The sequence below is a fragment of the Volvox carteri genome (genome assembly GCF_000143455.1).
Source record: "Volvox carteri f. nagariensis unplaced genomic scaffold VOLCAscaffold_20, whole genome shotgun sequence".
Classification (NCBI taxonomy): Eukaryota; Viridiplantae; Chlorophyta; class Chlorophyceae; order Chlamydomonadales; family Volvocaceae; genus Volvox; species Volvox carteri.
Window position 1 is genome coordinate 1172342 of NW_003307563.1, and position 22021 is coordinate 1194362.

The 22021-nt window shown below is 53.6% G+C and overlaps 4 protein-coding genes across 4 annotated transcripts; 1 reads left to right on the plus strand and 3 right to left on the minus strand.

The window, feature by feature from the left end:
- Positions 1-1348: 1348 nt before the first annotated feature.
- Positions 1349-3914, plus strand: VOLCADRAFT_81250 (uncharacterized protein). The gene is made up of 7 exons (XM_002950720.1): positions 1349-1451; positions 1537-1645; positions 1714-1768; positions 1903-1935; positions 2213-2305; positions 2804-2836; positions 3268-3914. The coding sequence occupies exons 1-7, from the start codon at positions 1382-1384 to the stop codon at positions 3436-3438; spliced, it is 564 nt and encodes a 187-aa protein (XP_002950766.1). The 5' UTR covers positions 1349-1381; the 3' UTR covers positions 3439-3914.
- A 1678-nt stretch (positions 3915-5592) lies between these two features.
- VOLCADRAFT_104871 (uncharacterized protein) lies at positions 5593-7193 on the minus strand (the record flags this gene model as incomplete). Its single annotated transcript, XM_002950816.1, has 4 exons — positions 5593-6139; positions 6370-6522; positions 6760-6879; positions 7056-7193. 4 exons carry the CDS (start codon positions 7191-7193, stop codon positions 5828-5830), a joined length of 723 nt encoding a protein of 240 aa, XP_002950862.1. The 3' UTR covers positions 5593-5827.
- Positions 7194-9620: 2427 nt separating this feature from the next.
- VOLCADRAFT_104872 (uncharacterized protein) lies at positions 9621-12404 on the minus strand. The gene is made up of 3 exons (XM_002950817.1): positions 12226-12404; positions 11875-11994; positions 9621-10938 (listed from the first exon to the last, which is right to left on the minus strand). Exons 1-3 carry the CDS (start codon positions 12376-12378, stop codon positions 10630-10632), a joined length of 582 nt encoding a protein of 193 aa, XP_002950863.1. The 5' UTR covers positions 12379-12404; the 3' UTR covers positions 9621-10629.
- Positions 12405-14944: 2540 nt separating this feature from the next.
- Positions 14945-19805, minus strand: VOLCADRAFT_91289 (uncharacterized protein; the record flags this gene model as incomplete). Its single annotated transcript, XM_002950818.1, has 12 exons — positions 14945-14995; positions 15550-15610; positions 15949-15981; positions 16508-16635; positions 16916-17083; positions 17343-17834; positions 18197-18341; positions 18517-18628; positions 18860-18971; positions 19202-19226; positions 19319-19409; positions 19727-19805. The coding sequence occupies 12 exons, from the start codon at positions 19803-19805 to the stop codon at positions 14945-14947; spliced, it is 1497 nt and encodes a 498-aa protein (XP_002950864.1).
- Positions 19806-22021: the final 2216 nt, after the last annotated feature.

The following is a 22021-nucleotide window of genomic DNA, read 5'->3' on the forward strand; positions in this document are numbered from 1 at the left end:
TTTAGTAAAGAAATATGATGCAGGTGACATTGGTAAAAGGCGTTGCGGGTTGGTGGGTTGGGTTGGTGGTAGGAAAGCAAAGGATGTGAGATTGGCGCGAGGAGGCTTGGACGCCTGATCGTGGTAACAGGCATAAGACCTGTGGGACAGTGCGCAGGGCCGAGGGGAAATGGGGTCGGGGCGCCCGGGGCTGGGGACAGCTCGCAACGCCGAAAAGTGAAAAGGATGCTGTGCGGCGGGGCAGGATGGGGCGGCTGGGAGCAGGCAGGCTGGGAGGAGAGCGATGGAGGAGAGTGATAGCGTGTGGGTATTTGGGGAGGGGGGAAAAGAAACGTCTTTTGCTGTCCTGTTGGTGTCCTGCAGTCAGCTGGGTTAACAGGAGTGGATTGGTGTACCTTCTACCTAACCTAGGGACTTAGCCTGCAACCAAATTCAGTGACGTGGGAGTCTACTGCAACGAATGGGGGGTTTTACTGAGGTTGGGTTGCGCTTCGACTGCCACTGCTTTCGACTGACGATAACGGAAAGTGAGAGAAAAAGATGTGGTTAGCGGGCTGCATGAAGCCTGGTAACGCAGTAAACTATGTAGTAAAACGAAAAACAGCCGCAGTTAGTTTTGAGTCCGAACAGTGTCTTCAGCGTGTTAGGCTGTGGCTGCAAGCTCCTTCGAAAATATACCATCGGCTGGTGGTTATGATGCACGAGATGTACAAGAAACATGCTGGTACGGGTAACACGATTGCACAGAGATGTTTTTGGTAGATTGATGTAGCCGGTTGACCTTCAATTTCGGCCTTTGTGTTCCTGTAGCGGCGAGTGACACCCGCACATGCAGGTATGTGCATGGGGTTGGAGAACGGCTTGCACGTTGCAACGGAGGTGGGTGGGGGGACGCACCTTGGTCCGCTAGACGCCGTAGCAAGGCGCTATCCTTGCATGGATTTGCTTGGCGTGCACGGCGCCTGGTGTGTGCCCACAAGTTTGGATTGGTAGAATATTGGCTCTGTGACACGCGCTGTGAATTGACCGCCGCAGGTATTACTGATGCTGATGCTGGCTGAACGGCGATGCAATCTAAAAGCCTGTACATAGGCCGGCGGTCCTGTCGCGGCGTGTCCCTCGGCAGTTGAGGCAAACCGGACGGCCTGGACAAAGTATACACGCGCTGCACTGGACCGCAGTCAAAGCCAAGGGCGCGCCAGGCTTGCGGCCCCTTTGCGGTTGCCGCCTTCATTAGTACGAGTTAAGTACGAGTTATGAACGGCACCGCGACTAGAATCGTCGCCGTCGGCACTTTATACGTACAGTCTTTCTTGATAGGCTCGCATGAAAGCGATGTTGCGTGACAAGTCAACAGACAGCTAAGCTCGCGACATCACAAATGGCAACCGGGACAACTGAGCTTTGGCACCAACGACCACAACGAGCAGAGAATCCAGTTGTATTTTTCGGTGTGTATTTTAATCTGATAAAGCTTAGCCTAACGGTTCCTTTATGCACCTCAATCTTTATGAGTTAGTTGCTTGAACGGCGCAGATGTCAATATTGGCGAGCAACCTGCGGGTCGGATTAAAATGGAGTTGTTTGCTGACATCTGCCCGAAGACTGCTGAGAACTTTCGGCAGCTATGCACGGGGGAATATCGGTAAGAGCGCCAAGTTTGCCATCTCAGGAATCCTGGGATCAGCCGCTGACGCAGGGATGCGTACACAGGAAAAACGGACTACCAGTCGGGTATAAAAACTGCACATTTCATCGTGTAATCAAGGTGCGAGAAAGTTGGGTTCGGTTACGGAGCCGCACCGTACAGCCCTGGTGTTTGACTGAGTTTCCCAGTGCACTTGACATCATTTGCCGCGCCGCTACGTCCGGCGCTCACCCCTCCTGTCCCCCAATCTCCAGGACTTTATGATCCAAGGAGGCGATTTCATCAAGGTGCGCGGTGGGCTGCGATTAAGCAGCCCTCATTAAGCAGCCCTCTGCTCATCCAACGCCACCTCGGCAGCCAACCTCCTTCATCTCCCGGGATTTTCCTCCTGAAGTTGAACTCTCCTTACAGCCTTGCCGCTGCCTAAGAGACTGCCGCATTGCGAACCCCTGCCCCCTTCGCCGATCCCCTTCCTCCGGTTCACATTCTTGCCCCCGGTTGCCGCCTCCACTCTTTATTGTATTGTTTAGCGTAATTACGGCCCCCGCGCCGCCTGGACCGTAGGGTGACGGCACGGGCTGTGTCAGCATCTACGGCAGCCGCTTCCCGGACGAGAACTTCATCGCGAAGCACACCGGGCCAGGGCTGCTGTCGATGGTGCGCGCAAACGTGTCTCCCTGGTTGTGACGGCGGCCAGGGCAGACGCCTAGAAATCTTCTCTTTTTTCCGATGCCTCCGGCAGAGTGATGGGATTAAGGCAGGACTGAAGGAAGCGAACCCCGCCCCGCAATCTCTGTATGTAGGCTGAGGCCCCGCAAAGCATCCATCCTCGACTGATGTCAAACCAACGGCGTTGAATTGTTTTTTTGTATCTTTGACTACTTTGCGCCTCGTTCCCGGCAGCTGGTGGCCATAGGTGGAAGCCATCGCACACATACACATACACGCGGCCGGTTGACCGCATTGCACACACACATGCGCAGCCCACTTCATAACCCACATGCGGAACCTCCTCCGCCCCTCCGGGGTGTCCAGTCTTCGCTGTCCATCCGCCTGTCTGTTGTCTCGCCGCCCTCGTCCACCCCGCTCCTCCGCCCGCACCCTCTCCCCGCCCGCACCGCACCCGGTCACACACACACACACACATACACACAGGCGAACAGCGGGCCCAACAGTAACGGCTGCCAGGTGCGTCGGTAGAGTGGTAGTGGTAATCTGGTAGCCTGGTAGGGAAGTGGGGAGGGACGCTGTCGCTATCTCCACAAAACAAAACTAAGTCGCCAACACGGGCCACAACAGCAACAATATCCGAATGGAACACATGCTTTCCTGTGAGTCATGCCGAGAGCCCTCCGAGGGGCCTAACGGCCCGCGACCTCGCCCCACAGCCGACCTCGCCCTACGCCACGAAGGGGAGCACGGAGGGGAACATCTTGCATGCTCTTTTTTGCTGAATCGCAGCACAGGGCAGGCAGGGATGAGAGATGAGCAGCAGGCAGAGTTCCTCGCTAACGCTTCTCGCTGAAAAATCGCTGCGATCCCCCTACCTTTTCCTCCTCTTAACTACTGATTGTTGCCTTCAACATCCACTCTTATATTTACGAAAACACCCCCCTCAGTTCTTCATTACGTGCTCCAAGACCGAGTGGCTGGACAACAAGCATGTGGTGTTCGGGCGAGTCATTGACGACGGGCTGTTGTTGGTGCGCAAGCTGGAGAACGTGCTCACAGACAAGCAAACTAACCGGCCGCGACTGCCGTGCATCATCAAGGAATGTGGGGAGATGTAGACGAGCTTAGAGAGGAAATTGCGTATGCGCGTCCCGAAAAGGGGATGTCCAGGGGTCAAAACCTTGAATGGGTGTAGGGTGCGTCGTAGGGAACGAACTTCTGGATTTGCGGAACTCAAGTTGAGGGAAAGGGAGGAAAGGGGAGATGGAAAGGAGCGGATGGTGGGCTGGTAAGATGAAAGTGGCTTTTGGACAGCTGGCCGTATATGCCGGTAAACCTCGCGCGATGGTTGTAAGGGTCATGCTTCCACTTTGTGTGACCATGGATTACTGATCTACCGTATGGAATGGAAGGAGTGATGGGTTGTAATGTGATGAAGTGATTGATGGTTTGTAAAAGTGTCCTTCGGTTGCAATGCCTTGAACACGATGGGAGTACCATGAGACATGGACTGTCAATCAACAATTCCTTAGGCACATCACAATATGATTAGTAGCTATAGTTTGCAGTGAGGCGTATGTAATTAAAACACTAGATGTGTGTGTTACACCTGCTGGAGTTGCCTCACCGGTCAAAGGTGTGGCAAACCCATACGAGGGCCAGACAAGCGCCAGTGACGGAGAGAACATTTCCACCGACGGTAATAGCTTTGCCAAGGAGGCCGGTACCGTTGAACAAGTCGTACACCATCTGCGTGGTATGTACAGCAACGGGGGTGTGACATGAAACGGAGCCCGCAAGCGCCGTCGCCAAGGTTATTGCAGCTGCAGTTTCTTCTGACAGCAAAATGAGTTATTATTAGATTAAGCCCCGAGCGCGTAGGGGTGTGTGCGTGTGTGGTGTATGTGTGTGTGTGGTGGGGTGGGGTGGGGATGCAGACGCTGGGTTAGCAGTGCGTATCCTGGGCACATACACATTGATATCTGAGTTTTTAGGCAAGGCAATGCTGAAGCAAACGGTACAAGCTAGGGGCCCGAAAGGAGAACGTGTGTCTATGCACGTGTGAGAGTACTAGTGGACTATCTGAACGGTCGGCATCGACAGAGGTATTACCAGAGTCCCGCTGCTTCCGTAGCTGTTTCGGGAGCATTTGTGTCTGTGTGTATTACATGGTTGGGGATGCGTGATCCCATACCTGTAGAACTACCCCATACGAGCCGAATGCCCAAGGGCAATACCTAAACGCCTTAGAAGCCACGGAGAAAAGGAAACACCGCACTATCAGCCCAGGCTAGCGCTCAAAGCATTTGTATGGCGATGCGTTGGTGGCAAAAAGCCACAACACTTTTAGACTCTAGCCCGGCTGAAACATGCTTCCTTGAACTGCGAAGCACGGTATGTTTTCAACGCCAGAAAAGGACAATACAAAGGAACTCAGGCACTTTTCACGGGAAGCCCATTGCAGTTCATCAGTCCACGATTCATCACAGAAGCAAAATCCCTTGGCAGGTTCAGAAGGGTTCGTCGGCCTCGACAGCTCCCCTCTAAAAAAGGAGAGGTGCAACACCATTAAGGACATTATCCTAGACCCTGAAGGCTCCTGAGTTTAACACGGGGGTGCCAAAAGCAGGGGTATCTTCACTTCGAACTATTAACATTTTTTAATTCCAAAGCTTCCTGTCGTAGAAATCTAATGAATTTCACATCAGTGCAAAAGTTATCTATCATCACCGGCGCTCTGTCGCCCCACAAGACTAATAATAATTCACCACCTCCGTGCCCAGATAAGGGCCTGTTTCAATTCTTCAACCAACGATAAACAGGTCGTCATGAGGAAAGGACACCTATCGCCATTCATTCAGATATGGATCACGAGGGTGGAGCCGCCAGGTTGCCTAATTAAGCTCCTGGTATCATGGCCTGCTTGCCAGTGTCCGTCTTGGTGTTGACCTTGCTCATGGTTTGCTCCAGAGCCACCATCCAGTCCCCGCCCGCCCGCCAGGCAAGTTGACCTGCCCCCACTGCTGGATGAGTGTGTCCGCTGTGCTCCATGATTCGAGTGAATTAACGTGATGTGGTGGGGCTACGAGCGAGACTTAAATATCGAATACATGTATGCATGGTATTAAATCATCACCGATACCTCCATACTTATCACCTTGCGCTGTGACCATGGGGGATAAAGCTCCCACCCGCACCGGGCCCCATGCGCCTCCACCCATTTCGTGGCCATCGCCGCTAAACCAGCAGCCCACAGCCCACCACACAAAAGACTTAGGGTGGCGGTCCCCATCCAGTCCTGGGAAGCCGTCCGGCTACACGGCACGACCCAGTGCATGGCCTGGGACCTTATTCATCCAATAAGGGGCGTAGTGGTAGCAACCCAATCGACTGAGCCGCCCCATATCTCCCCTTTGCAGCAGAAAAGCAGCCTCCTCCCTCCTTGGGAGGCGTGAGAGGCCTCTCTTGTCTTGCGGAAAGAAGCGGTGATCCCCCTTCCAATCCACCTCAATGACCGCCTGGGTTCACGACGCCACCGCCAATGGAGAACATGCAGGGGTCCTTGCACAGCAGCTTGCCCTGCAGTGCCCCAGCTGGGAAACCTACGGAGTGCACATTCACGTACAGCAGGCCCTGCTGCAGCGCCTCGATGAAGTTCATGTGGTTGTTGTCGGGGTCCCAAGCCGCGACTCGCTCCGTGGTGAGCGGCGCAGTGAAGCTGATGATGCCGCGGAAGCTCAGAGGCGGGTTGAGCGGCATGGGCCTGGTGCCGTTGAGTACGGGCAGCAGATCCAGACGAATGGGTTTGCCGGTGGCGTTCTGTTGGGATGGGTAGGAGGGTGGGGCAGGAGGGTGGGGTGGGGTGGGTGGGGGTGGGTGGGAGCTGAATAGCGCAGTGGCGGGGAGTGGCCAGTCGGGGACTGGGTGCAGGTGGCGGGTTAGGGGTTAGCCAGCGGTTGGAGCTTGCGTGTAAAAGAAACGCATCGGGATGCGTGGAGGAGGTTGCAAATGTTGAGAGGTGTGCGAGGGTGAGGTAGCCACAACCTTACATGGATAATACTATTACTGCATTGCATAGAGGTGTAGATGAAAGGATTGAGGATTAAATGAGGCAATAGACCGAGTCGTGGCTGAGTCAGACGCATAGGATGGGGAGCAAGGCCAAGGCCAAATTGACGGCAATGCCTGGCAATGTGCCAAACCTGGAATTGGCAGACAGGGACGTCGGTGCAGGATCAGTTCCGTCCGTTGGGGATGAGCGAGGTCCGAACATCGGAATGATTAAAGCCACGCATAGCTAGCGGAAAGAATGGATTGAAGAGGAGAGAGAGCGTGAAGATCTCCCAGGGGAAGCGTGAGGCCCATTGGAGCCCGGACACACCTCGCGTGCGCAACTAAGGTAGGGGTAGTTGCGTAGTCCCTACCAAACACCAACCTACCAAGTGAATGTGCGCCATCGTCATCTGGCTCAGGGCCCCGGTCATATTGACCGTGACGTTAGCAGGTCCCTGACCGGGCCGAGGCCAGACCATGGCCACGGATCCCCGGACTATCAAGCTCTGTCATGGGGAATGCAGGGAAAAGGGTCTTCATGAACCCAGCTTTACCGAAAGTGACCCTTTATAATACATTATTGCTACAAATGGAACATGTTAGCCTTTATGCTCTACTAACGCACAAAGTGCACCATCGCCTTGGCATAGTCACGTAATGGCAGCTTCCAGGCAGGTCTTACCTTGTCTACAGGAGAGAGATTCGCCACAGCCACAATTGAACCATAAGGGGCATTTGGCCATTTGGTATCTGCTTTTGCAACGCCAACAGCCAATACGAGCACCACAAGGGTAAGCACAAACGCGTGGATTTTCATCATAACTTATCTTCAACTGCTGACCTGTAAGTGAAATAAGGAAAATCAATTAGGCTTAAAAGGCGGCAGGTATTCTTATAACTTACAAGTCGTCTCAGTACAGATACCGTACAGCGTGCAAATCTCCGAGCTACCCAAGTTACTGATGAGGCGTTTGAGGCTCCTAAAGCATTCCGCTCATGCAACTTAGCAGGTCTGTGGAACAGCGGGCGATTGTTTGGGATTACTTGATAATCGACACACCGCCCGGTACCGTGTAACCATTCGTAGCTTTCGATGGGAAAGCCAAGGTACTTATTTCCTAGCAAGTCCTGCACGAGTGCTTGTAACTTCAATTTCTAAAAGGGTACTCTGTGACAGTAACCAAGGAAGCCGATTTCAGTTTCTACGCCAGCCAGGGTCGCCCTGAGCATCTATCCGTGAATCACCTGATTATGCATAATCATCTACTCTTGCATTGCACGAGTTTTTAACAACTATGTCTTGGGCTCGGCAGCATGCGAGCTATGCAGCATTCAATACGAACAATACGAATAGGAGCTACAGTAACAACTGACCACCACAGGCAATTGAGAAGCATGAGCTAGTATTTATCGTTTTCTCTTTCTTCTGTTGTGCGACTGAAGCGGCTCATGAGCCTCGGGGTTTGTTTAAGCCGTACGAGCTCGCTGAAGCTTGTAATATCCTACCCTATCCTATCCCTACCACGGCGAAGCACCACAATGGGCAACAAATAAGCAAATAGAACAATCGGCGTGTCGGGAATCGGTCCACATTCCGCAGTTGACGAACTGGGAAGGGTCTGTGCTGGAGGTAAGAAGTAGGTCAATGCTTCGACATGTTATAAATAATTGAACGCTGATGATATATATGATGCAGTAAACGGCAACCATCAGAAGGCCTGCGGCACACCATGGCAAACTGCGTAACGGAAAGAGATACATAGCGCATTACGCCACCGTTAGGTTGCCAGTGGGAAGCATACTTAAAGAGTTCGCAAGGCGGCTCGACACCCGGTGGGAGTGCCCGGATACCCTAGGTGATCCACGCACCTTCCCAAGTGGAAGTACCGGTGTCAAGGCATGTCGCTATCTGAACTGGATGGGGGCACCCCCGCTTAGGGGCACACGGCATAATAGGCTGGCCCACGCTGAAATCGCCACGCCCCAACGTTTGCATCAAAATGCTTACCGTACCGCTATGGCCGATTGGTGATTTCTGGATTGGTGAAAGTAAAAAACGCTTCTAGAATTAATCTTTCCAACACCGGAATTGGTGATACGGTTTGGTGTTACCCCGTCCACTTTTTCCCATTGCCACCGAATTGGTGAAAGCCGCCAACCGGACTGCCCCCCGTTCACTGTGGGCCCTCCGAGGCGCCCCAGGCCCACATCAACCAATCTGCAGTCGCATGTAAACGTTTCTAGATGCACGCCGTCGCATACAGCATCGCGCGCGCGCGCAGCAAAGTGACCCTTAAACTCATGCACAGTTTGTCTAGCCTGGATCCAAAACGTACAGGGATTGGTGATGGCCGCCGCTCAATCCCAGCCCGGATTATCCTTTGCTACTGGATTGGTGATTTTCACCAATCCGGTGTCACCAATCGGCCATAGCGGTACGGTATGCGTTTCCGGTTAGGCTGTTGGGAGTTAGAGATTAACCGACGTAACGGCCGTGACCGCACAGCGCGCACCTGCAGGCTTTGTGACTGCGGGGCGGTTGAAGACGAAATGCAATGGAATGCCCGGCGTACACTAGTACACGGGTTAAATACGAACGTGACCTCGCGTTTCAAGGGCGCAACATGCGCACGATGATCATGACCGAGGCCCCACCCCTGGTGCACTAGCCAGGTTCCTCACGGAAGTCTGGGAGACCCGGCACGTTGCTCTAAGGCGCTTCGTGCTCAAGCGGACGAGGGAGGAGGAGGATGGTCCACCACGTAACTGCACTACCGTCCATGGCCCCCCGGACAGCCCCGCACTTCTGCCAAACTTGTAACTTGTAACATAGGCCTACGTAACAAACTATTGACACGGCGAAGGTGTTTTGATGCAGGACTCTTCTTCTTCTTCTTCTTCTTCTTCAGTGCAGTTCCTTATAAGTTACTGTCCCCTACGAGGGCTACTGAAAAGCATGGATTGTGGCCGGATTGTGCAGACATGCAGCACACTGCTGCAAGAAAAAGACCTTATCACAGACCAGCGTGCATTGCAGACGGACTGCTCTTATGCATTATTCAAGGGAAATGGTCTCCCTCGCACCGGCTGTGTGTGAATTGTGCAAATGCCTGAAGACATGCAAGCGCCCAAGCAGAAATGCAAGCGCCAACAATGGAGATGATCGATTTGAGACAGACGTGGACCCGGGCCCTCCAGACCCTCGGGAAACATGCAAAACATGCAAGCCCAGAACAGGTGCGGAGTTGCTGGTAATGAACTTTAAAACTTGTTTTATGGAGCGCTTTCAGCCCATGGTGTCATCTCGGATGGTCGGCCGCTTGGAAAGGAGGGAACCATTTCCTCCTCACCCCGCTGTGCTACCGGTCCGTGCACGTAACTGTTCGTCATTCCTCGAATTGAGGATCACCGATCCGCCTCCGTGAGAAGAGAAATCGCTCGGAAGTACGGGGGTTCGGTCGGCTTATCGGCCGTTAACAAATCTCACTAAAGAGTTTCAAGGTGTACATAGGACGTGCAGCAAGAGTTTTGGCAGCTGCATGGAGCAATATCCCCATATACGGACAAACATTACAGTTTGCAGTTTTCCAGAGCCACGGGGATGGAGGAGAGCTGGCTGGCGCAGGCATGGAGCGCCCTCACCACAACATACTAAACTTGGACAAAAGGGGCGTGCGATCGCGATCTTCCCCAAGTCTTAAGTATACCAGAACCAGAAATCTCCTTACTCTCGTGCACATGTCTCCGCACGCAACATAGTTTAGCAGAGATTGCTTCAAATGGTGCAACAATAATATTACCACACACACGTAAATCGCAATAACATGTAGCTAGTGTCACCACAGGCTTATAACTGCATAACTTCTGTTGCGCACGACACGAGCTGTGTACACTACAAATAATCTTTTCCTTCCACCGTGGATAGCTACCGCAAGCCAGCGTCCGGCGATGCAAGCCGGTACAGCCAGCATGGCTGCTATATTCATCCTCACTGTACTGGAACGTGCCTGCATTTCTCCTTCCCAACTGAGGGCCCTGCTGCTGTTGGCCCTACAACCAGTCGCTTCCTACAATCCGCATGCGTGCTACGAAAGCAGCGAATAAACACACAGGGCGTGGATTGAGGAACTGGAATGCCACATACTGCAGGACAGGAGCACGCTGCAAACAAAGCTGCATTAGCCATGATTAAATCCATATACCGCATTTCATGGCTCAACAATGCACGAAACCCTAACGTTTCGCATTATGAGCTACTAGCAAGGGTGGCCAGAGGAGCCGCTACACAGGGGGAACATGCAGGGGTCCTTGCACACCAGCTTGCCCTGCACTGCCCCAGCTGGGAAACCTACAGAGTGCACATTCACGTACAGCAGGCCCTGCTGCAGCGCATCGAGGAAGCCCATGCCGCTGTTGTTGGGGTCCCAAGCCGCCGCACGCGTATAGGTGAGCGGCGCAGTGAAGCTGACGATGCCGCGGAAGCTCAGAGGCGGGTTGAGCGGCATGGGCCTGGTGCCGTTGAGTACGGGCAGCAGATCCAGACGAATGGGTTTGCCGGTGGCGTTCTGTTGGGATGGTGCGGGGTGGGGTGGGGTGGGGTGGGTGGGAGGACGGCAGCTGAATAGCGCAGTGGCGGGGAGTGGCCGGGGGCCGCCCGTTAAAGGGTATTGATATGTTACCTGCTTCGCGGTTACGGTGCATGTGCGCTGTGTGTGTGTCTGTGTGTGTATGTATGTTTGTGTGTGTTTGTGTGTGTTTGTGTGTGCGTGTGTGTGAGTGTGTGTGTGTGAGTGTGTGTGTGAGTGTGTGTGTGAGTGTGTTTGTGAGTGTGTTTGTGAGTGTGTGTGTGTGTGCGCATGCAGTCATGTGCAGCCGGGGTAGCGGTGATAACAGCAATACACCAAGCAGGCGATGCTTGTGGCCAATCGGCCTCTCTGGACAATGACTGGGGAGGGTTACCGCGGGTTATGGTGCTCATGTTCTTTCGTGGGTGGGCAATGGTAAATAGATAGGTGGTTGCAGTTAGTTAGTTAGTTGATAGGTTGAGCAGATTGGGCCTGATTATGTTCATCCCCGCAGGGCTGAGCATCATCACCGTCCGCATCAGAAGAAGTGTTTCCTTTCTTTTCGCTTCCCGTTGTTACTATGCCCAGTCCTGTCTCAATGACACAGCTGGTCAACTCGTGTGCGTGGGTAGTCACTCACTACAGACCTAAGACCTGAGCCCGAGGCGAATGTAATAAACGGACCCCGGGCCGGTGAAGCCACAGGCCAGGAGTTCGTCAAGGTCCTTGACCGCGCTTGGTCGGAACACGGACGCAACCACCTACCTGCTTACCTACCTGCGTACCTACCTACCCACCTCAACTCTAGCGATGCATGATCCTACCTAGCCAGCACATGGAGCGCCGCTTCATCCCGACAACGAACGTGCGAAGCCACACCTACCTACCGACCACAGGGGGAGGATACAAGGACCCCGCGTGGTGGGTCACACTTACCAAGTGGATGTGTGCCATCGTCATCTGGTTCAGCGTGCCAGTCATGTTGATAGTGACATACCCGGGTCCGTCCCGTTCACGAGGCCAGACGACGGCCGCGGATCCGTGGACCACCAAGCTCTGTATCCGGCAGTTACGGGGCATAGCAGTGAAACAGACCAGGCAGCAGGAAGCGGGCCGGAAATGTAAGTGATATCAGGTTTATGAGGAGCAGGAGTACTTATGAACATGGGATTAGGAGCGTTATAGCGAGGAAAATAGACCTCTGATGCGAGAGTGTGGAGCTGAGTCCGTTCCGCGACAACAAGGACGCAACCTAACGGCACCCGAATAGAACCTGGCTGTACGTGCCTTATCCACTGGTAAGAGCCGAGCCGCAGCTACGATTGAGCCAAAAGGAGCATTCGGCCACGACCCTGTCGGCGACCTCGGCTCTGCCCTAGTGCTGTGGCCGAAAGATAACAGCAGCACCACAAAGGAGAGCAGGCATGCGTACTTATCCATGGCGCAGAGTCCTTAGGATAATGGTGATTAATAATTTATGAAAGTTACCTTTTTTATGGACCAAATGTAACCTCATACGACACCTGCTGCAGGACAAGTATCGATAGAAACGGTTGGTGGCGTATAGAAGAAGATACTCGACACAATATAGGGTAAGTTCACAATGTGTACACAGCTAACGGTTTAATGTCAGACAGTGAAAGGGTTTCAGATGAAGAAGTTCGCCTAACGCGGCTACACAACGCGCGCATAGCTCTACGGCTCGCAGAATGGCCCCATGACAACAATGCCAATTGACAGTTGCTACTAAGTGACTTTTAGCGTAACCCCCTCTTGCGTCCGTTAGAAATAAATGCCCTTCAGGATTCGAAATCTTTATAAATGCAAAGAGACTCGAACTTCAATTAAAGAGAAATGATTTATCACTGATGTTTTTACATTTAGGCTTAGGCGTAAAAAACGTAACTGTGAGGTATTGGCGGGCGCGGATTAACCGTTCCCCGCCACTTTCTATATCGAACAGATGCGGCAGTTGAAGTTGCCTAAGCAGTTAGCTCTGCCGCTGGCTCAGCTGTGACGTCATTGTCGAGATAGCTGCTGTTAGTGGAGCATCAAAGGAGTAGGCGGCGCGGTCTGACGATCTGACTCTTCCAGCCGCCTCCTCGGAAACTAGAACTAGAACTAGAACTAGAACCCTGTGCGTCGCAGGCAACGACTAAAGGCGATTGGACACCTGCAGTTGGGGCCACCGAATTGCGCCCGTACGTGGCCAAAGCTCCACTCCAAATCATCATCCACCATTACGAGACAGATCCAACGTGTGGGCGGCCTGTAAAAGGCAGTACACGTACGACATATCGGTGAGTGGCATCATGTATGTGAGAGGAATGGTTCCGAATGGCCCGCCTGCCCCCTGCCAATCATCGCGAGCCTGTCAAGGACCTGAAAAAACCAGCCCCCCTCCCCAGGCCCATAGGCTCTCGCATTAAAGATCTTTCTGCCCTTCCGAATCTCTATCTATACTAAACGTGGTCACTGAGCACGGATCGTGAAAGGTACGACTGAAGATTGATTGACCTCGCTGTAACTAATTACTTGCAAGAAGTCAAAGGCTCCTTGAATATCAGTTTAATCAGTCGAAGAGGTCTCGCTAGAACTCATTATAAGCAAGGAGTCAGAAACAAATGGATAATGGCTCATTGCATTGTAATTTACCTTCAATTGGCGGCAGCCCAGTGACCAACATCGCTGCTGTGCAGCTGATGCGACGTGGACTCGACGGCTGTTATTTACTGTTCCTGCTGTTTATCCATATCCAGTATTGAGGAGCAATCACTGTCAGGGTGGTCGACCGCGTTGGGGATTACTGGGACTCCCTTGAACCGCTGAAGCCGTGGTCTCGGCAGGTTTTCCCTATGCAAAGCATGCGTGGGGCCAGGCCGACATGCTTCCGCACAGGGAATTGTCTCGGGTGGAATTCAGCTGTCCACGTCGTCGTGCGGCGCTCGTCATGGTGGGCTCTTCTGGCCTTGGCCGGTCTTCCTACCTACCTATACGGCGTTTGGGTGGGGGCAGCGTCTGAAATGTTGTGATATCCTGATTGCATCACATGCGAATATGAATGTATGCATCCAGGGAGGTCAGTAGGATTGATCGATCAGGCTGATCGTCACGACTTACAACTGCTGCTACGTCGGAGGGGGCCGACGGTAGGTTCGCGTGCCCCTGACCCAATAACCCTCGTGCGGCCGAGAAACGGCAAATAGTTTGCCCACACAGCCACCCGTAGCCACCCAACATAACCACAGATTTCAAGTACTCGAACAGGTCGGCGACACCTTGTGTTGCAACAACCAACTGCGTGTACTTTCCCCCAAAAAAGAAAAAGCAGCTACTGTTGCTTGTGTGTCTCACCACCTATCATGCGAGTTTAGCTCCTGAACATGACAGGACCCGCTGCACCTCAAGGATCAAGATCCAGGGGGAAATGATAACCTGGTTAACCAACCATCCAACCAAACAACCAAACAACCAACTGAACAAACATGCAACAACAAAACATGCAAACCTAGGTATTTACGAATCTATCCAACATGCAAGCAACACCTGCGGCCCACTTTTGGAATTCCGTGGTTTGCATGGGCCGACGGAGCCAGGGGCTTGCACTCCCGACTACTGCCAAGCGGGAAGTTCACCTGTGCTACCTAATAACCTGCCGAGACACAAATGCCGCCTGACGACTACAATGCGATATGTGACCTAATGACCTGCACCGTATGTACCCATCCTACATCCTGCCTGTAACCTGTAACCCTGCTGCAATACCTGCCTAACACAATGCCTGCGCAATAACACGTACCTACCTAACGCAATAACGTGCCTAACCAAGCCTGCTGCCCTACTGGCACACAAAATGTTGTGGCCGTACTGCCATGAATTTACATAAAACATTACTTGCTTGATTCGTTTCATGAATATATGAAGGGGGTGGGGCTGCGAAACGATGCAGGCATGGCTGTCGGAACCAGCAGGCCCTAGTCCTCTGGTGGAAACCGTGTCTACATGTCTAGAGCATGTAGGTAGGACAGCACTTGTTGTCCGATGAGAAGATGCTTGCCTGCGCGCCATCAGTGGGTAGCAACATACATGTATAGGGTCATATTAGGTTTGGAGGGCATGCACGAGGATCGGGGGTTCCTGAGTTTGCGGCTGCATGCCGGTACACATCCATCACTTCATTATTCCCGGACGGAAACATGGCAGGACGTGCGTGCGAATTCAACAACTGGCTGGTGCCGTGCCTAAGTTACACCTGCCTCAGTTAGCCCAGCCATGAGCCGACACAGCACTTTAGTGTGTGACCTAGCCATCGCCTTGAACAGTAGTTGCGAAGTCTATCATCTCTACTATCGCTAACATGCGGTCTCGTTCACACATGGCATAACCTTGTGGCTCTTAGGCCTCTGGTATGGACTAATTAATCTCTGGGTGACGCAACCGGAGTGTAACAAGCATACACACACAGTCCAGCAGGCTGAGAACCCGGCACCTTGTAGCGTCCAGCGTCGGAATACAGCAAGGATGCCTTCCAGTATTAACAGGTGATGTCAACATGTCTGTGCCAACGCCGTTCCACCCAGAGCATACCTTCCGACCCACCCACCCACCCACCTGGCACCGATTGTTGTAGCAGAAGCCCCCAGGGCTAGCGCATGGTCCAGGCGAGGCGTACCTGTTGCAGGTAGCGGGTGGAGGGCGCAGGACGCGACAAGACAGCAGGGCGCAGCTCGATACGCAAGCAAGATACACTACTTTCAGTTGCGACCTCAGATAACGCCACACGCATATTGCCCGTCCCACGCGTGCAAACACATGCCCGCATGTGTACCGGCCTTGGTGTGCATGCGCACCAACACCCGACTCGGAGGACCACTGAGTCAGCTGCACGATATCTGCTACGTTTTATGCGCTCAGAGCGTGCAGCGTTATTTATATCAGCTGCGGACAAGCTATGGCGTTATTTATATCAGCTGCGGACAAGCTATGGCGTTGAAGGCCATCAGCTCTTACCAGCAAAGTCGCATGGCTGTGGGGTCGCCCAAGCTGCGTGACGACAGGGGCCGCATGCGGGAGGGACATCGGAAGGGCAGGCGGCGGAGTTAGCTGGCTAGGGAACGAGGAAGGCAGTAGGAAAAGAACGAGCGCGGGTTGAACGCACGTCAGCGGTGTTAGCAATGCTACGCTGATCTTGCTGGCGGGCAAGCTGACGGGCCCTCGGCTGCCTGTCTGTGACCATGCACGATGGCAGAGCTAAAGCAGTGCCAAGGGTCCAACCATCGGAACGACCGGCACACACTCCTAACCATTATGGCAGCTGCCACAACCACGGATCGCGACTACGGCTCAAACTTCTGCTCGCCACAAGTACCGAGGTAGCTAGGGTTGGCGGCCCCAAACACCCACCCTTAGCAAGCTGAGCACATTACCGCCTGCTGCTGCAGTACTTTGTCAACGATACGATACGGAGCGGGAATCCCGCTGGCTATATGTTGGGTGGGTCGGTTACCCCACCATTTCGAGCCAGCATGGCCAACGAACGCTTTGAAATGCCCCTGCCGCCGCCACTCACGTCAACAGCTTCACAAACTTGAGCGCTGTAAAGCCCGTGTAGAAGCTTCGGCTGTAAGCAATTTCCTTTCCGTTGACGGTGATGCTACGGAGGGCATCCTGGCATGAGGGCTTCATAATGACCTCAACCTGCCAGGGTGAGGATGGGTGGGATAAGGAGCGTCGTGCTATCAGTAGGTTGATTGGCATCTCCTCATGATATGTATCGGAGCATGACATCCGGCAGCAGGTCGTCTGGTACGGCTGGCACTATTGGACGGAGTACTACAATCGAAGGTCCGACGCCCTCGCCAATGATCATCATGCTTATGACTGACCTACATCTCCAGCCAGTTCGTGAGAAGCTATCTTTATCGGTGGTAGCTGTACCAGTACGCGTCCTGCCAGACCCACTCACTCACTCACTCACCTTGGCCGCATCCATGCCGCAACATTTGGAGTCGTCATTGCAGTCCATCTCTTGAATCGTTGTACACATAGCGACCAGCCGTTGCCCGCTCCTGTCCGTGGTGTTGTATGTCTCGATCTTGTCGAGGTAATAAGGCACATTTTTGGTGGCCTGGGAGCAGTTGTGCGTCTGCAGTCCAAAACAGACACGGGCATGGCGCGGGTATGAAGACCAAATGAGCTCAAAGGGTTCTGGCGTGGCGGCATGAAGATGCTCTGAGGACAGCTGTCGGTTGGTTTTGGCGTTGTGCATGAATCAAGGACGCAGTGCTAAGGCCTGCTTGCGTGCCATGCATATTCGCTCAATCACGATGCCAATCATAGGGAACGCCTATGGTCATCAGGCGCGTTAAGTGGAGCTAGGCTAGCCGTGCTGCTGCGCAACCCACCTTCACAGGCACCGGCGACGGCGGCGGTAGCGGTGGCAATGGCGACGGGGGAAAAGGCGCATACCGTTCGGTACAGTTTATTATCGAGGAACCATAGGGGCACCGGGGGTCAGCGTTAATCCCCGAATCCAACGCGCCTTCGAAAGCGTATCCGTCAAGACCCACAGGGCATTCAGCACGGTCCTTCTGTCCGAGAACCACGGGTGTGCCTATTACAAATGCAACCCAGCTCGCCGTCACGTTGCGCAGGGCCTCCTCCAAGATAGTGCGGTTGGCTGGAACATCATATAAGCCGCACACGAAGAGCCGCGGCAGAATTGACTTGCCGGGCTCGTAGTTTCCGGTGCAATTCCAGGTAAACGGTTGCCGGATTGAGACGCCAGCGGCCTCTAGCGCGGCGGTGAAGTTTGAAATAATGATGCTTGATGTCCGACTGCAGTTCTCGGGGCTGGAGAAGAAGGTGTTGACAGGCCTGGCGATGTTGGATGGGGGCTGAATCGTAATGACAGCGCAGGTGCGACAGATGGGTGTCGGCGGGGGTGGGGGTGGGGGAGGTGGAGGTGGAGGGGTCGGGGGAGATAGGGGGAGGGGGCGGGGGAGGTGGAGGGGGAGGTGGAGGGGGAGGGGGCGGCACCATCGGTGACGGTGGCTCGGGCGACAGCGGCGCCGGTGGTGGGAGCGGTGCCACCGTACAGACTGGGCAGCATCGACTGGCGTTATGGCTGTCAAATACAGCGTACCTGCGAGCAAACAGGTAAGCAGGTGCACAACGGTGTCACGCACCAGCACAAACCAGCACCGGGCCGTCCCCAGCTAGGCGAGCTCGACCCGTGCAAGCCTCTCTCCGTACTCACTTGCACGTTCCTGTCGTGGTGCCGCACAGCTGCTGGATGCTGGCGCAGGGCTCCTTGGTTGTCATGCAGATGGAAGTGCCGGGAAACGTGGTGGCATTGAATTGCATGTCGTAGATACGGACATCGTATCCGAACATTACCGTACCTGCAAGACGGGAGACGGAAGTGCGTGGGTACTTGGTCCCCTTGCGGAGTGGTCCAGAAATGCGTCGCGGAATATTCTCCCCGACCTACCTAGCTCTAGGTCCATATGGACATACGCTAGCCATAGGTAAGGAACCTTGTCCTGTTACAGCCCGGAAATAGGGGCGCTTGCGTACCGTTTGTATCCGTTCCCCGCTTCGCCGTCCACCGTGGACACGGTGGACCAGCTGGACCACTTGCGGCCGTTGATCTCCACCTGACTCGTGACCGGCTTCAAACATCTCGCACCTGTGCGCGTGCATGCGTTTCGTGCATAGTTACATGCATACGTGCGCACGCATCAGGCCCGTAGTAGGAATCGGCCAAACCATGTCGTCCAAGTGTGCACGCGGAATGCGGATGGCGGATTCATGGTTTTATCCCTTTCCTTGCCCTTGCCCATCCACCAACTCCCTGGCTACACAAACACGCTGGCACCACCGCGTCCAGTCCCCAGCCCGTGAACAGCTGTCCACGTACCAACGGAAAAGGATATCTTGTGCACGTTGCGTTGCAACGCCGCACAGCACGTCGTGTTCGTGGTGCAACCCACATGTCGAACCATGAAGCAGTGCCTCGTGCCGGCCATTACCTGCAGCAGGCGAACAAGCGCGTGGTGCGCAGGCGAAGGGGTCGCAAACACATGGTCTTGAGCCGCCAACAAACGTAGAAGGACGGCTGAGCTTGCGAGTGAAAGATGGATCCCACCTCAAACAAGCAACTACGTGAGCTGGAGGCAGCCGCGTTCAAGCAGTGGAGTCATGGTGCCTGGCATGCAACACGAAAGGCAAATGTTGGGAGGGCTCTATCTGGACCACTCACCGGGTACGCGCCCGTGTATGACAGTCTGTACGGCGAGGAGAGACAACAAACTGTTACACCTCGCTCGCATTGCATCTCCCAAACGATATCAACCAAAGCTGCGGTACAAACACTTACTTGCAAAACGGGAAGTCGCCCCCGATAGATTTCGTTAGAAGATGCCGACTGCTCCACTGCAAAGAGACCGCATTCTCCCCGGAGGCCACGGCTGCACATGTAGGTAGGCAGGGTGGCAAAGCACCAGGACCGGGCGAGCTTGCTCTTGAGAGTGACGCACGTTATCACTTGCAACAGGCGCGGCAGGTATACGTGAAAAAGTCGTCCACGCGTGGTGCAACACTGCATCTTTTTCAATCTAGTGATCATATCATCATTGGCCAGGAAATTCAGCCAGCATATGACGCATTTGATTATTCACAGCGTAGTACGTAGTGTAAGGAGCATGTATGTTGCAACATACACGCGCCAAATCCATCGGGATGCCTAGTAGGTTTAATCATCACATTGCAATATGCCTGTCCTTACCGGAGAACATTAAGCTCAGGAGAGCTAATCCGTAGAAACGGTGTATCGCCAGTTGGCCCATGTGATTGGAGGACGCCATCCTTGCCGGCGCCTATTACGGTGTACTTCCTAGACCTTGGTACAACCGTTAAATGCAGATGATAAATGAGTATATCGATAATTGGATAACGAGAAGTGGGAGGCACGCACCGACAAGTGGTTATTACTAGTCCTTACAGCAGCAGCATGTCGACATATGCGCACATACCATATGTGTACGCAGGTGCCCTCAGGTCGAATCTCTAACATCACAATCTAAGAATTTATAGCGCATCGCTGTTGTCGGCGATACAGTTAACTCTACCACCCGCCAAAACGTTCGATGCGCCTCGCACGAACGGGCATACGCGTCGTGATCCCCAAGATACTTGTGCACCTTCCTGTAGTTTCCACTTTTTATGATATTTTATGATATAAGATTTCCAGGTTATGCATTTCCCTGAGAATGATTGCCGGCATCCATGGCAGCGCTGTGACGACTGGCTTCGATGTTGCACATCGCACGCACCTTCCAGTCCCAGCAGGTACGTGCGTACGCTCGGACATGCTTTCTAAAACCTGATGGCGTTTTCTGATACAGAGAAGTGATTACTCACCGTACGACTCACTCAAAAGCTTCAGTAGTCTTAACAATGGCTGTTGATGAAAAGGTTTTGGAAATTTCTTCACCAATAGCCATGTTCGACTCTTGTCGAAATGCATCTCTCTCATTCTAGCTAGCTAGTTTTCACAGAGCCTCGGAAAATCTGTCAGAATTTGTGGGGAGAAGCCTCAAATTGTGGACAGCAGATCATCAAAAAAACACCGCCGCAAGCATTTGTGACAGCGCAACAGCATGCGAGAGCGACAATGGCCTACGGGCTATTACCCTCGGGGCAGCTAATACGCGGGGGCCTCATTGCTGGATAGTTTCAGACACCGATGCAGCGGTTGCGCCGCGTGCCTAGGCAGGGGAGTGACGCTATCTAGAGAGAGTGTGTGTGTTACATGGTTGGGGGGTGCGTGACCCCATACCTGTAAGACTACCCATACGAGCCGAAGGCCCAAGGGCAATACTACAACGCCTAAAAGCCACGAAGAAAAAGGAAAAAAACACCGCACATCAGCCCAGACTAGCGTCCAAAGGGGGTAATTGAGTTTCGGTGAGCCCACATACGTTCCAACATCCTCGCCAGGCGTGCGGGTTCCCATTGCATGGCCTCCAACATACTCTGTTAATGGTCGAATCCCTCTTGAGCACGAATATCATTATAGGCTGGGCATTCCAATAACACGTGTTTTTCATCCTCAATTCGGCTATTAGGACCACAACAGTGGCAAAACCGCTGCCCCCTGGGAACATGGTACTTGCCCCTTCGTGCTCTGTTCGCCTCCAAAGCCCAGCAACATAAACGAAGCTGCATTAGCTTACGATGTGCTAAACGAGGAATGAAAACATTAGCATGTGTTGGCCACATGACGGCTGCGGCTCCCGAAAAGGGCAGCCCCATCCAGTGCTTATACTTCGCCATTTGCACTCCCGGTTGCTTCCCATCTGATGGGTACTCCTCTGGCAAGACAGTCAGACGCGTATGGTCCCAGCCGCTCATCAAACGCTCTCTTAGTGCCGTTATTATCGCTCCTTCTGGTAGAGGTCTACTCAACAACCAGTCAACACGCTCCTTTACCCCCACGACTTCTTGCGGTATTCCGCTCCAAATGTTGCACTCCAAGAAGGAAAACAGTCGTAACATTGAGATTCCCCAACCCTCCCATTCCGGGTTGGTCAGGGCATCGGTTATCTCCTGCCGTAAAACTGCATGAGCAATGGATCCCACTTGCTTTTGAAGGCGGTTCCAGAAACGGAGAATCTGCTTCACCATGTAATATTGTAAGGGGAGTTCAGCCAGCTCCGCGTACAACAGCCTGTGGGATGGCCGTGCCGTCCCTACTACCTGCCTCATGAATAAAATCTGCAGCTGGACTGCACTATCCTTCAAACAGGCTTCGAACATGCCCTCCGCAAGGTTGGCTTTATCCCGCCGCCTTCCCGCCCTGTCCACGACCTCTGCCAGCGCAAAAGGGCCCCACGCCTGGCAGCCATACAACAGAATTGCTCGGACTTGGGTTGCAAAACACCGCATTCGCACATCGGGGGCAAACAGCTTCATTTTGTCCAGCTTTGCGCTTAAGGAAAACATAGCGGACCGACCTGTATCACACAACTGCTGACGGCACGCACTAAAAGGCCGTTCTGGCCCATATACCAAGCCCAGA

Coding starts and splice junctions, on each gene's coding strand:
- VOLCADRAFT_81250 (XM_002950720.1), top strand. CDS start 1,382: ATGGCAACCGGGACAACTGAGCTTTGGCACCAACGACCACAACGAGCA. Junction 1,452..1,536: donor GAATCCAGTTGTATTTTTCG/GTGTGTATTTTA, acceptor TGAACGGCGCAG/ATGTCAATATTGGCGAGCAA. Junction 2,306..2,803: donor GGCCAGGGCTGCTGTCGATG/GTGCGCGCAAAC, acceptor ACATACACACAG/GCGAACAGCGGGCCCAACAG.
- VOLCADRAFT_104872 (XM_002950817.1), bottom strand. CDS start 12,378: ATGGATAAGTACGCATGCCTGCTCTCCTTTGTGGTGCTGCTGTTATCT. Junction 11,995..12,225: donor GGCTCTTACCAGTGGATAAG/GCACGTACAGCC, acceptor TGCCGGATACAG/AGCTTGGTGGTCCACGGATC. Junction 10,939..11,874: donor CGATGGCACACATCCACTTG/GTAAGTGTGACC, acceptor CCATCCCAACAG/AACGCCACCGGCAAACCCAT.